Here is a 12011-nt window from a genome sequence, read left to right as displayed (position 1 = left end):
TTGAGCTGCACAGCTTCTTTGGATCTGGAGAAGGTACTCTGTGTCGTCTTAGCTAAGGCTAAGATTTTGTCATGGTTATTTTTAGTAAAAGTCACGGACATGTCACAGGTAATAAACAAAAATACACAGAAGCCATGACCTGGCTGTTACTCTTGCTACTGCGGCTCCATGGTTTCCCCCACCACTATGGCAGCTGGAAGCTGCAGGGTGACCATATATCCCAAAGAGAAAACGGGACACCCCCAGCCACTCACCCAAGGTATTCTCCCTCCCCCCGCAAGGCTGTCGCCAATTGCTGGAACCCTCAAGAGGGCCCCCTCAGGAGTCTGTTGCTGGAACTTTGCAAAGGGCCGCTTGTCCCTGCTGTTGCCTGTCACTGGAACCCTGCCAGGGCCCCACTGGCTGCCAGCTCCAGAGTCCTGCAACCCCTGGGGCTGAAGCAGAGAATGTCAGGGAGGTCTCTGGAATGGTTCTGTGACATAAATGTAGCCTTAATTATAGCTAAATAAAAGGTGGAACAGATGGTTTAGTGTAAATAGTTAACACATTGTAAAAGATCATTTAAGGTGAAGTGACCAGTTAACACCTCTGCAGGACAAAAAGTGCAGTTAGTGGGTTAGGGCTTGGCTGCACTACTAAATTAAGTTGACTTAAGTCCAGGTACAGCCATCTGCAGTAATTAAAGCAGTGTTTCACATCCACACTGTGCTCCTTCTGTCATTTGTGCGTGTCCTCACCTGGAGTGCTTCCACTGACTGAAGTGGGGCACTGACAGCTAGAGCCCCACCGCCCTGGGGCTCACAACTGGAGCCCCCCTGAGCTGAGGCTGGCAGCCCGAGCTGAGGCTGACAGCCCAAGCTGGCAGCCCAGCACAGGGCTCACAGCTGGAGTGTAGGCTGGCAGGTTCCCTACAACACAGTAGCTGGTCTGCGAGTGCCCAGCTGGAGCCAGGATTCTGGGGGCTGCCACTGTCTCCACACCGCAGCAGCAGCAGCCCTGGGAGTCTCATCTGCAAGCAGGATTCTTGGCTCTAGTAGGCTCCCATCCCCAGGACAGGGAGCTTACCAGCAGTGAAATTGGCTATTCCATATTCCAGCTCCAGCTGTCACTCCGTCTCTGTCCCCTTCCTCAAAGGGAACCTGCATAAAACCGTCAGAAGACAAGCCTGGAAGCTTCAATTCATAACTTTGCTAGACAGTCAAAATCATGGTTTTAATAAAGACACTGGATTTATGGCTCATTAGAGCAATCTAGCCTGCTAACCTCCATTTTTTGTCCTGACTGCTGAGGTGTTAACTGGCCACTTCACCTTAAATTGTCTCTTACAATATGACAGGTTACAATATGTTAGCTACTTGTGCTAAACAGTCTGTTCCACTGGTATTTAGCTATGACACCGAGTACCTTTCACAGACCTGAAGAGCTCTGTGTAGCTTGAAAGCTTGTATTTTTCACAAACACAAGTTGGTCTAATAAAATACTTTACCTCACCCACCTTGCGTTTCTAGCAACCTTTAATTTTTAGTTCAGTAAAAAAAATTCTTCCAACAAGAGGGGTGTTGCCTAAACACACAGTTTGTGGAATGTTTCTTGTAGTTAAGGCACTTGATTTGTATTCTAGGAATTTGGCCAACATCCTAAAGGCTATCCATCACTTAACTTCCATTGGGTTATTTAAATATACTTGATTGTCAAATTCAAGCATATGTGCAATTTTATTTATAATCCCAAAGAATTGTTGGTAGATAAAAATCCTAGATTTTAAATGCCTCAACAGCTTCACGAGGAAGAAGTTTAAATGTGAAGCATCTACTGTCAGTTCTGCCTGCCATCTCTGTGGCAGATTGACATTCATTGATTTAGTGACCATGTACCTTTTGCATTCTGATTCGCACCATTCCTGATGAAGTTCCTCAAGTCTCTTTCTGAAATAAGAACATCTTGTCAAGAGACTGATGACTTCTTGGGGGTTTAATCAATATCTTGTTAGTGACTATCACAGCCTTGAGAATGCAGGTGTATACACCTGTTTTCATAGGCAGGCAATGGGCTTGATCTTCACTGTTACTAATTCAGTGTAATTACACTGGCATAATATGAAGAATCAGGCCTCATAAATTCATAAAGACCTGTAACTTAGTAAGTGGCAAATACAACAACCCTGCTAGTGAAATTCTATAAGTCAACTTGTGTCAGTCTTGTCCCAAACAATGTTCAGCCCTGTAAGAGTGAAGATAATGAGAAGCCTGGTGCAGGCTCTTAAAACCAAAGTAACTTCTAAAAGATGCAGACATCTAAAGTATCTAACTTTACAATGCCTGCTAGAACATCACTCTGTTCAGGCTGCTAGGATCTTCGGATTAGGTTCCACAAGTAACCACTCCAGTGACTAATGCATCCTGAGACCGTACTTGGAAGAGTGTGGTCAGAAGTATGTATTCCATGTACTTTGACAACCAGAGAAGGACAAGAACTGAACCATATTATTCAAGTTATTTCTCTTCACCAGCCCTAGCAGGGAGTGGTGGCAGTGGATATTAACTCAATGGAGAGACCCCATTGGAAGCCAATATCAGTACAGAGAACACAGAGCAGGAATTTCAGATCAATATCAAGCAACAAACCAAGCTTGTTCCCTGAAAATGTTTCTGCTGGAAGTCATCACCTAATGAGGATTAAGGACAACGACTTTCTTGAACAAAGGGGGATGTATGTACAGTATCCTGGTAATCCCCAGCAGCAGCTAGTTCAAAGTGGACCTTGGATCTTAGTGCAGGGAAACCTAAATAGGAGGGCAGGTGAGCACAGCAGAATGATCCTGGATAAAGAAGACTGGAACTTTCATCCTCATCCGTTCCATGAAATCACTTTCCAGTGCAGAAAAATCCAAGGGGGAGCTTGTCTCATCCATGGAAAAATCATAAAAGGTAGTTTCCAGAAGGAATCCAGGAACAATAGCCGTTGACTCTCTCCCCTAGTATTGGGCCAAGGATCATCTTTATACCTTTTCCCAATATTTCTGAACTCGAGATGTTTTTAAAAAGTTAATCTCACATAGTAATTAGCAGACCTAGAAATGGCAATTTGGTCTTCCTTTTGGTTCCAAACAAGACCCAACATCCTTTTGCAAGGACTAATTCTACAACTCTGTCTAGTCGCACTAAGCATGGTAGTATAGCTTTAGAAAAGGAATCATGGAGACAGAAATGCTGTTTGGAAGAGGGCATAAAACCTGTCTTTATATTCCCAAGAGTTGGCTTTGAATGCTCATACAAGAATTTTAATGACTTCAGGAACGAGTGCGAGGAGTTTTCCATCCTGTGATGAGCTAGTAAAAATTCTTCATTTTTGCTTTGAGTTGACGTCTTAGTTACCTTTTTAAAACTTGATAAGATCTTGCCATTTCCAGATCAGTTTTTCACTGGCCACTTGCCACCAGTGAAATTTCTTATGTGCACTTTGATTTCTCCATCTGTTCATCTTTTCAGAAAAGAAGTCTCAGCCCTTTAGAGAAAAGTGCATATTCATCCCCTCCATTCTTTTTTTAACCTGGAGAGCCTTATCTTTCATATGCTTACCTAAGAAACATCTGATCTTATTTTATACTATTTTCTTCTGTGTTTTATAGCCATGTGCCTAATATTAAAAGCCATTAAAAGTTGTATTTAGCTTCGAAAATTTATCATCTGGACCGCATACATGATTAAGGGCAAGGCTTTCCTGGGATATGTTGCCTCTGACAGAGCTGAAATCTTCCACAAATTCTTCTAGTGCAAAGTAACTCAGCAGTGAGAATTGCTGGACATGCCTTCTAAGAAAATAAATTAAAATGTGTGATGAAATTCTGTCATCATACTGCTTGGTGAACTGCTTCTATGTAAAAGATAGTCAAACCACTATCTGAAAAGACTACACCTGAGACTAGAAAACCTAGTTTAGATAGGGGGTTCATTTTAATGGACTTGTTTTTCTTCACAGGAGTCTGTGACAGACTACACTACACCTTCTTCTCATCCTAACACTGTGGCTGCTAGCAGTACAAAAATGGAGGAGACTTTGGTGACTAATGTAAGTCTATTGTAGTGAATCTCTTGACCTAGAACAGGGAAAATGTATTTATACTCTTGTCTTCCTTTTTAAAAGCACACAATGTTGCATTCAGTTAGCTATTAGTACGGTTTCCATTATGTTAACCAGGTGTTCATTGTGTAATTCCACTGTAAAAAAAAAAAATAATAATAATAACTTCAGTTTGGTTAGTGTCTGTCTCTGAGTTCTTTATGTGTTACATGGTGTTTCTTGTTTTTAAAACAACGAAAAATTTGGAAGCCTATGTAAAGTAAAGATATTTTTAGAGGATACTTGAAAAGAGATGGTGTCAAGATTCAGGACGACTGTTCCAGATAGCAGGAATTACAGAGAAGTTACCCTCAACAGCATTTGTGAGACTAAGGGAAAGAAGAGGTCTGTACTAGTAGTTAGAGGTGGAGTCTGTAAGATAAGCAAAGGGAAGTCCCCAAAAGACTTGTTTTAAAAGATTTATTTTGATCTGGATCCTGAAATTAATTGTGGCTATCAAATGTGAGGGAACCAATTTAGTGGCGTATTTAAAGTAGACAGCAGAATTCAATCATAATGCTTGAAGTACTTCCCACAAAACCAGCAATACTGGCTTTGTGGATTTGTTGTCTGTATTAGTTTTTCTTACTTGGTGAGAGAGAGTACCAAATAGTGCATGACTCATAGTGACTTCAAATGTGTCTTGAACTTGGTGGGTCTCTGTCAGAGTAGGAACCTGGACCTTGTGATTCTGCTAGTTTGAACAATGCAAATATAACTAGCTCAGAGTTGACTGGATTTGGGGGAATTGTGACAGGTCCTACTCCTACATCTCTCCCAAGAGAGCTTACAATTTAAAATAAAATGTATTCCTATTAAATGGATTTAGTGATAACATCCTTGATGCATTTTTGTGGCAATGTTGTTTGTAGCTACTCCTGCACACCTCTTCCGTTCAAATGCTGTGACATTTTTTGTGCTATTTGTTAGTGGTAGACTCAAATCCTAGGCAAAGTATGATACTTTGTTTTGTAATTCCTTGGTCCTGCTGATTTTGGTGTATTGCATTGTTGCCTGGTAGAGTTGGATCCACACACAGGAAATATGGTCTCCGAGCAACAACAGAGATTTGTGCTTTTTCTAGTTTCAAAGTTTCATTACATGTATTTTGAGATTAATCTCATTCTGTGGCAGCTAGGGTGACCAGATGTCCGGATTTTATAGGGACAGTCCTGATTTTGGGGTCTTTTTCTTATATAGGCTCCTATTACCCCCACCCCCATCCCAATTTTTCACACTTGCTGTCCGGTCACCTTAGTGGCAGGTCTGTATGCTCTGTGCCTAAACTAAGAGTTGGTGATAGACAGGAGTAAGAGACTATTACTATAGCAAGGATCATAGCAACATTTTCTCAGACCTTGCGTTTAGGACCTTGAGTAAATCCATCATTAGCTTTTTCTTGTGCAACAATTGATTGCATTTTGTCAAATTTGCATTCTTTCTCCTAAACTTGCCTTTGTATGAGAGTCCTGTTGAAAGAGAGCTAGGAAACTAGAAATAGCCATATGCAAGCATTAGTTGCCAGGTATAGTTTTGCTTATTTTGTGGTCCTGTGACTTTTTGAAGAACATAGTTTCTTTTTTTTCTTTTTTTCTTTTTTCTTTTTTTTTGGTAGAAGTTGCATCTCAGAGTTTGGATCCTAATAGGGCCAGGCTTGATTTGGGAAGAATTTTGTACCCCATTGAACTAAAAGTACATTTTGGGCTAAATTCCCAAATGGCTAAATCGCACGACTATACAGAAAGCATTGGTGCATGGACAAATAAGCCTGCAGTCACTCTCAGAGATGACAGGTATTACCTGAACACATACTAAATGACCTTTCCCCTCCAAATTTTCATCCTAGTTTGTCAAAACATCCCTGCCAAAAGCTCAAGCCTTGAAGAAAATTTAATTTATTAGCACTGCTTGAGCTTTTGCTCTTAAGGGGCTTTTGTAGTAGACTTAGTTAGAATGTGATGTGTGTTGCCTGCCTTTCAGGTGCCCCTGCCCCACACCCTTCCCCTCCCTAGGAGGGAGACTCTACAACAGAGCTCCAGCCTAACTCCAGTTTCTCCCGCTACCGTGGACCTCACCCTCAAGGTATGTACCACATCCCTCTAAGGGTCATTTTCTTGCATGCAAGGGAAAAAGATAATGGAGAACTTGCTGGCGAACCTTTTTAGAGCCTTCCTTTGTTTCCTCTTCTGAACTGCTTTTGCATATAAACAGATGGCTGAAACAAAAGGGTGTATCAAAGGGGATGCATTCAATTTTAAATCTCTTTAACCCCATTTTGCATTAACACTTGGCCTCAATCTTGACTCCCACTACCCTGAGAGTTAATTCTAGGGAGGCACATGTAAGAGTGTAAATATTGTGGCATGCAGAAACCTGTCATATTTTGACGTATTGGTGGATAGGTCTGTTTAAAACAAGCTGGTTACAGATAGATGGTTGTACAGGTTTTTAAAAACTGAGTAGTGCATTAACTTCAGCAAGCAGTACTTGAATTTCTTAGCTCTCTTTTTCCTTTTGATTAGTGATGTGTGACTTGTACAGTTAGATGATTGGAGTAGTAAATAATGAAAAGTAGGTTGGCAGTAAGTTATTTTATGTCAACAGCTATTGTCTCATATAAACTAGTACAAAAGTGCTTTGCTATACTTGTGGTGGTTGACATTTCATGCTCCTTTATTGTGCAGTGTGGAGCAAGTATGTGAGAGCATTTGTTCTATGGCATGTATGTAGTCTGATGTTGGGAGGGTATGGATTGTGTGTTCTATAACTCACTAACATTATTAAGCTGGTCTCTGTCCTTTGGCTACAGCATTTTTAGGAGGGTCTGTCCTTTCCAGTGTCATAGATGAGCTATGTGATAGTGCTTGTGTACACTGAACTAGTAAAAGCATTGCAACTTCCTCTGATTTTCAGAAGGGACAATATTGTCCAAACTAGAACTCACGCGAAACAGGGTTGGATGCATAGCTAACTGGCTTTCAAGGAATTTTCATGCAACTCCCCGTGAGAATTTCTCACTGAAATGGTTTTGTGATAGATGAAAGTTTCTTTCCAGTTTTCATAGACTGCATACAGCACAACCCAGTGGTTCAACCCTAGTTACTGTTAATTCTCCTTTATTATCCTCCCCTCTTCTTGTTTCTGTATGTTTAAAGTGTCTCAACCAGGAAAAATGTTAGTCTATTTTAAGGGGAAAAAATGAGTGAGGTCAGAAGAGTGGTTTAATTTGGGGAGGTAATGGAGAAGGAAGAGTAATCTAGCAAGGGAAACTCTGCTAGCTGGTTAAAATTTGAGAAATAATACATTACATTTCAATCTAACTTTCTGGTGTCTGGAAGCACTTTTTAAAATTGTTACCTTTTAGATGTTAAACTTAATAGAACAACACCTGGAAATAAGTAGCTCATTCACTAAACACTTGGTACAGATAGGAATATTACCCATCCTGAGACAGTTTCACACCTTTTAAGCATTAGCCTGCTGAGCAGAGTGTTGAGTTCCTTTTGTGTATATTTTCTTGTCCTGTAACTTTGTTGGGGCACTTCTCTACCAGGCTGATTTGATTGTCCTAATAAACACTTGATAGATGATAGCTATATCCACAGTAGGTATGATGAGAAATTTTGTCTAAAATCTGTGCTGAGAGTCCACAAACATTTTGGGAAGGCTTATTTTTTTATTCCCCCACCCCACCCCTCCGTATTCTGCCTCTACTCAGACATTCAGAGTTTGCATCTCTTCCTGCAAATACCAAAGGTAGTTCACACTTTTTCAAGGCACTCCAGGACTTGACTATGCCCCTACCATCTTTATGCCAGAGTCTCTGGTACCCAAACAGAACATTGCTGCTATTCTCCCATCCTACTGAATGTAATCCTTGCTTTTAAAAGCTGCTTTGAGGGCAGCAGTGAGCAGGGTTATCTTCCAACCCTCCTCCCTTAGAGGAACAAGAGTTTCCAGGCTTTTCTTCTGGAATGGAATAACGCTCCAGTCTTCTCTCTTGTTCCTCCATCCCCTGTCATAGCATTCCATCTGCAAGGAGTTCCTCTCAAGAAATGGGGGGTGGGGAACTCTGCCACAATTGCTCCTTTTTCTGGGCCTCACTCTGCCAGGGAAAGATACTCTGAGTGGAAGGCTTGTTTGGATCTCTGCTTCGCTCACATCAACCAAGTCTTCTTGGGAGACACCTTTGCAAAGACAGGTCAGCCATGTTAGGACTTAGCCAGGCCTTTGCTGATCAAGGTCTCTTTGGCAGGGAAAGTCCACAATTCTCTTAAACTTCCCTGCCTACCATGCTTCTAAATTCCAGGGTCACATCTAAAGGTTCTAAGTGGGTAACCAAGTCATTTGGCAAGGAATCTGCCTTTGTTTTTCTGTCCTTGCTCACAGAAAACCTTTTTCCTTAGGGAAGTTGTCTTTTGCTTCCTCTGCAATCATTTATTGACTTCTGAATGCTGGGACCCTGGAGCACTTGAGCGGGCTAAGGCCCAGTCGGAGTCACTATCCAACACACTCCCTCTCCCCCAGATGAAAAAAACCACAGAGGCTCAAAAAACACAGAAAGAAAGTAAAATCATTCTGGATGCTCTTGCTGCTTCCCCAAGGTCTTAGAATTGAGAGAACTTCTTTCTCCCAAACATGTTTGAAACATCTGGTATGTGAGAAAGATGCAGCATGGATACTCCCTGGAATTATAGGCTCTTTCACATCCCTTCATCCTTTCTCTGATCTTGAGAGGTGATGAGAAACTTAATTCTGAAGGAGCCCTAATCCTACAGCTAGGGAAACAGTCTAAAAAAGGAAGGTGTTCAGGACTCTGCTACATGCTCTTCATAGTTAAAGGGTCGGGTGGAGTCTGGGCCAGTTTGGTCGCAGACAGTGAATACGTTTGATAAAAGACAAAATTCAGGATGGCGACTTTTGCTTCTGCTCTCACTGGAACCACTCCATGAGACCTTCCAACATCAACGGACCTGGCAGAAGCTTATTTACATATTCTGGTCAGACCCTTGTCACAGACACTTTTCCTGTTGGTCTCCAGAAATTGCCAATATTAGTTCAAAAAACTACCTGTCTGTCATCTTCCCCTATGGTGTTTACACAGGTAATGATAGTGATATAACCTGGCTGAGGAATCCAAGGTCTTAGATATAGCTATTCTTACCAGGTTTGTGACGGACTTGTTCTCCCTATGAAGATGGTCTATCTCAGGATCAAAATAGCATGTGGGTGAGACAGTGGCTCCCCTACAGGAAAGGTTCCACAAGATCCAGGCACTGAACTCTGAGGTATCAAGGAACAAAGCGTCATTCAGCCATACTTGCAGATGCTAGGTCTTAGTCTCGCTCAGAGATTGCTCCATGTAAAACACTACATGTGAATGCTTCAAGGAGTTTAATTTACAATTAAGAATATAGTTTCCTTACAGCTTTGGGAAATATTCATCTGGTGTGAGGGTGGAAGGGTGTGTGGACAAACCAGGCCTGCATCTGATATATTTATTAGAAGAGGCTCGGCCTCAATGCATGTGTTTGTGGGAGGAGTCTGTCCCAAAAAGGGAAGTAGTCAAGTCACATATTTTCTATGAAGTGTTCAAAAGCACTTGTGTGGAGGGGAAAAAAATCTTGAAATAGCTCCTCCTGTCTGATGTCTTTTTACACTTCAACAATGGAAATTAAATACAAGTTATATTGGTTTTTCCATCATTTTCTATGATGTGTAGACAAATAACATAACTTAAATTAGGGGCATGCGGACCTAATTTCTGTAAAATGAAGTAGTTGCAGCCATGCTCCATTTTAATTGGAGGTGTGGCCGTCAGAGACTACTTGTTCAGTAAAAAGTGCTACATCTCAATTCAAGTGACTAGGCCAGTCTGATCAGACTTGTGCATTTTCAGCACTGAATGAGTTTGACTCTGAACAAGAGACCAAATGAAAATAGTTCCTGCCCTCAACAGTTTGTAATCTGATAAATGAAGAATTGCAGCATGGAACCCATAGTCTTCAATGGCTAACCCTCAACTTTAAATATGTGGGCCATTGTCATTGTAGAACTTCATGGACCATAATTAAGATTTAAGTTTGTGGCATGTCTAGTTTGAAAATTTATAGTAAAATTTCCTTCCCTTTGTCAGTTTAGCATAGTCCCTCAATATTCTCCCTAGAATTATTGCATGGAATTCCAAGATTTGCTGTTAAATAATAACAGTGCTAAAATCGTCATTTTTTGCTCCAGTCAACCACTAGGTTGTTTAGATCAGTTTGTGGAACAGCTTAGAAATACGTTTTTTAAATGCTTCAGAAGACTGTTTGACCCTGACTGTTTGTTGCTATGCAAGGTTACATACATCCATGATTACAGAAAGTAGGATTTGACCATTTTTTGTATTTATTTTTTCCTCTAACATGAGTAGTGGGCATGAGACACTTACGTGGCACGGTTTCATCTCCAAATTATTTTCTTTAAGGTCTTAAAATATGCAGCGAAACAAGCATACTAGTTATATGGTGTGTAGTCCTGTATTAAAATTATAAAATAAAATGGACATTGTGTTCAAATATACCTTTTTGACAAAAATGATCTGTCTATACTCCCTTAAATGGTTTCGGATCATACTAAAGGTAGAAACTTGCTGTTGTGACACTTTTCATTGAAACATGCATCAGCTATGTCCAATTTCTTACCTTTTTGCACCAATGACTTATCAAAACCATTTAATTTTAAAGTGAATGTTTTTATTTTAGAACCTATTTTATGGTATTTTAAGTATGTATGAAACAATATATTTCCCTTACTCCCACTCCCCTCGTGGGGAGACAAATCAGTGTGAGCAAATTTAATCTTGGATACTGAAAATTTAAAATGGTTGATTACTTAGTCAGTTGGAGCTGTTTGGGAGCTCCCACTTAGGGCTGTGGGTTTTTTGCATGAACACATAGCATTGTGCAATTATAGTGATCAAATGTTAAGCAAGGAGGCTCGCAGGTAGCCTGTATTTCCTTTTTAACTAAAATGAATTGTTAACAGAAGGACTAACTGAAGAGCTAAAATCTTTTAAATAGCTAACCTGTTTCTCTTTTAAAAAAACAAAAATTAAAAAAACCACCTTCCTTTTTTTCCTAAATAGATGGAGTCTGCACGTAAAGCGTGGGAGAATTCTCCAAATGTGGGGGAGAAGAGTTCGCCAATAACCTCAACAGCATCTCCCATAACTGGAGGTAACAGTGGAAGCAGTAGCAGCAGCAGTGCACCAAGCAGCGGCACTTACAGCTCTTTCTCAAGTGCATCAATGCCTCCTATTCCTGTGGCATCAGTTACACCTACAACTTCATTATCAGGTATAGGGCTTTACGTTGCATATTGTGTTGCATCACCCCCTTTATCCAGTTTACTTGTTACCCTTTGATCATGCCAACCTCGTTGCTTTCTTTGAGATTACGTATTAGGTTCTGTTCTGTTCAGTACAAGCCATGGTCTACCAAAACCCTCTTTTTGGAAGGTCTGATATTTCCCCTAGGCTTTTACTGCATAGCTAGCTGGGGAGAGGGGTTTTTTGGTCTCTTTTCCAATAGGGTGGATCTGGAAGATTCAGTTTAGGAAGCTCCTCTTCAGGAAGCTCCTCTCTTGGCTACACAGATATTTGTGTATAATATAGCTGTTCTCTCCCACCTTGTAGTCTTCATGCTGCTGGCCTTGGGGAAACCAGTAGCTGTGGCAGCTACCCAGTTCCCACAGTTGTCTGAAAATCTCCAGATTTTGTTTTTCAGTAGTGCTGACTGAGGACTCTTTTTGTGGTAGGTGCTATACAAACATACGTAATATGAAAGTATCCCACAAGACTTTCAAATAACACAGGTTTCACTACTGCTATGCACAAACATTAGTGAGAA

At 40.9% G+C, this 12011-nt stretch overlaps 1 protein-coding gene across 18 annotated transcripts in view; it reads left to right on the top strand.

Moving 5' to 3' along the window:
• The window catches only part of PRRC2C (proline rich coiled-coil 2C), a 117282-nt gene that overhangs the window by 63693 nt on the left and 41578 nt on the right, over positions 1-12011 (top strand). For 13 of the 18 annotated variants that reach the window (XM_048862309.2, XM_048862324.2, XM_048862323.2 and 10 more), the window contains 3 exons: positions 3979-4068; positions 6100-6201; positions 11249-11459. In XM_048862309.2, coding sequence (XP_048718266.2) covers positions 3979-4068; positions 6100-6201; positions 11249-11459 — 403 coding nt within the window. The remainder of the gene's footprint in view (positions 1-3978; positions 4069-6099; positions 6202-11248; positions 11460-12011) is intronic. The other 5 variants (XM_048862320.2, XM_048862319.2, XM_048862313.2 and 2 more) reach the window with 2 other exon arrangements.

This window comes from Caretta caretta, chromosome 8 (genome assembly GCF_965140235.1).
Source record: "Caretta caretta isolate rCarCar2 chromosome 8, rCarCar1.hap1, whole genome shotgun sequence".
Classification (NCBI taxonomy): Eukaryota; Metazoa; Chordata; order Testudines; family Cheloniidae; genus Caretta; species Caretta caretta.
The sequence above is the reverse complement of the archived record's forward strand: the minus strand, read 5'-3'. Positions and strand labels throughout refer to the sequence as shown.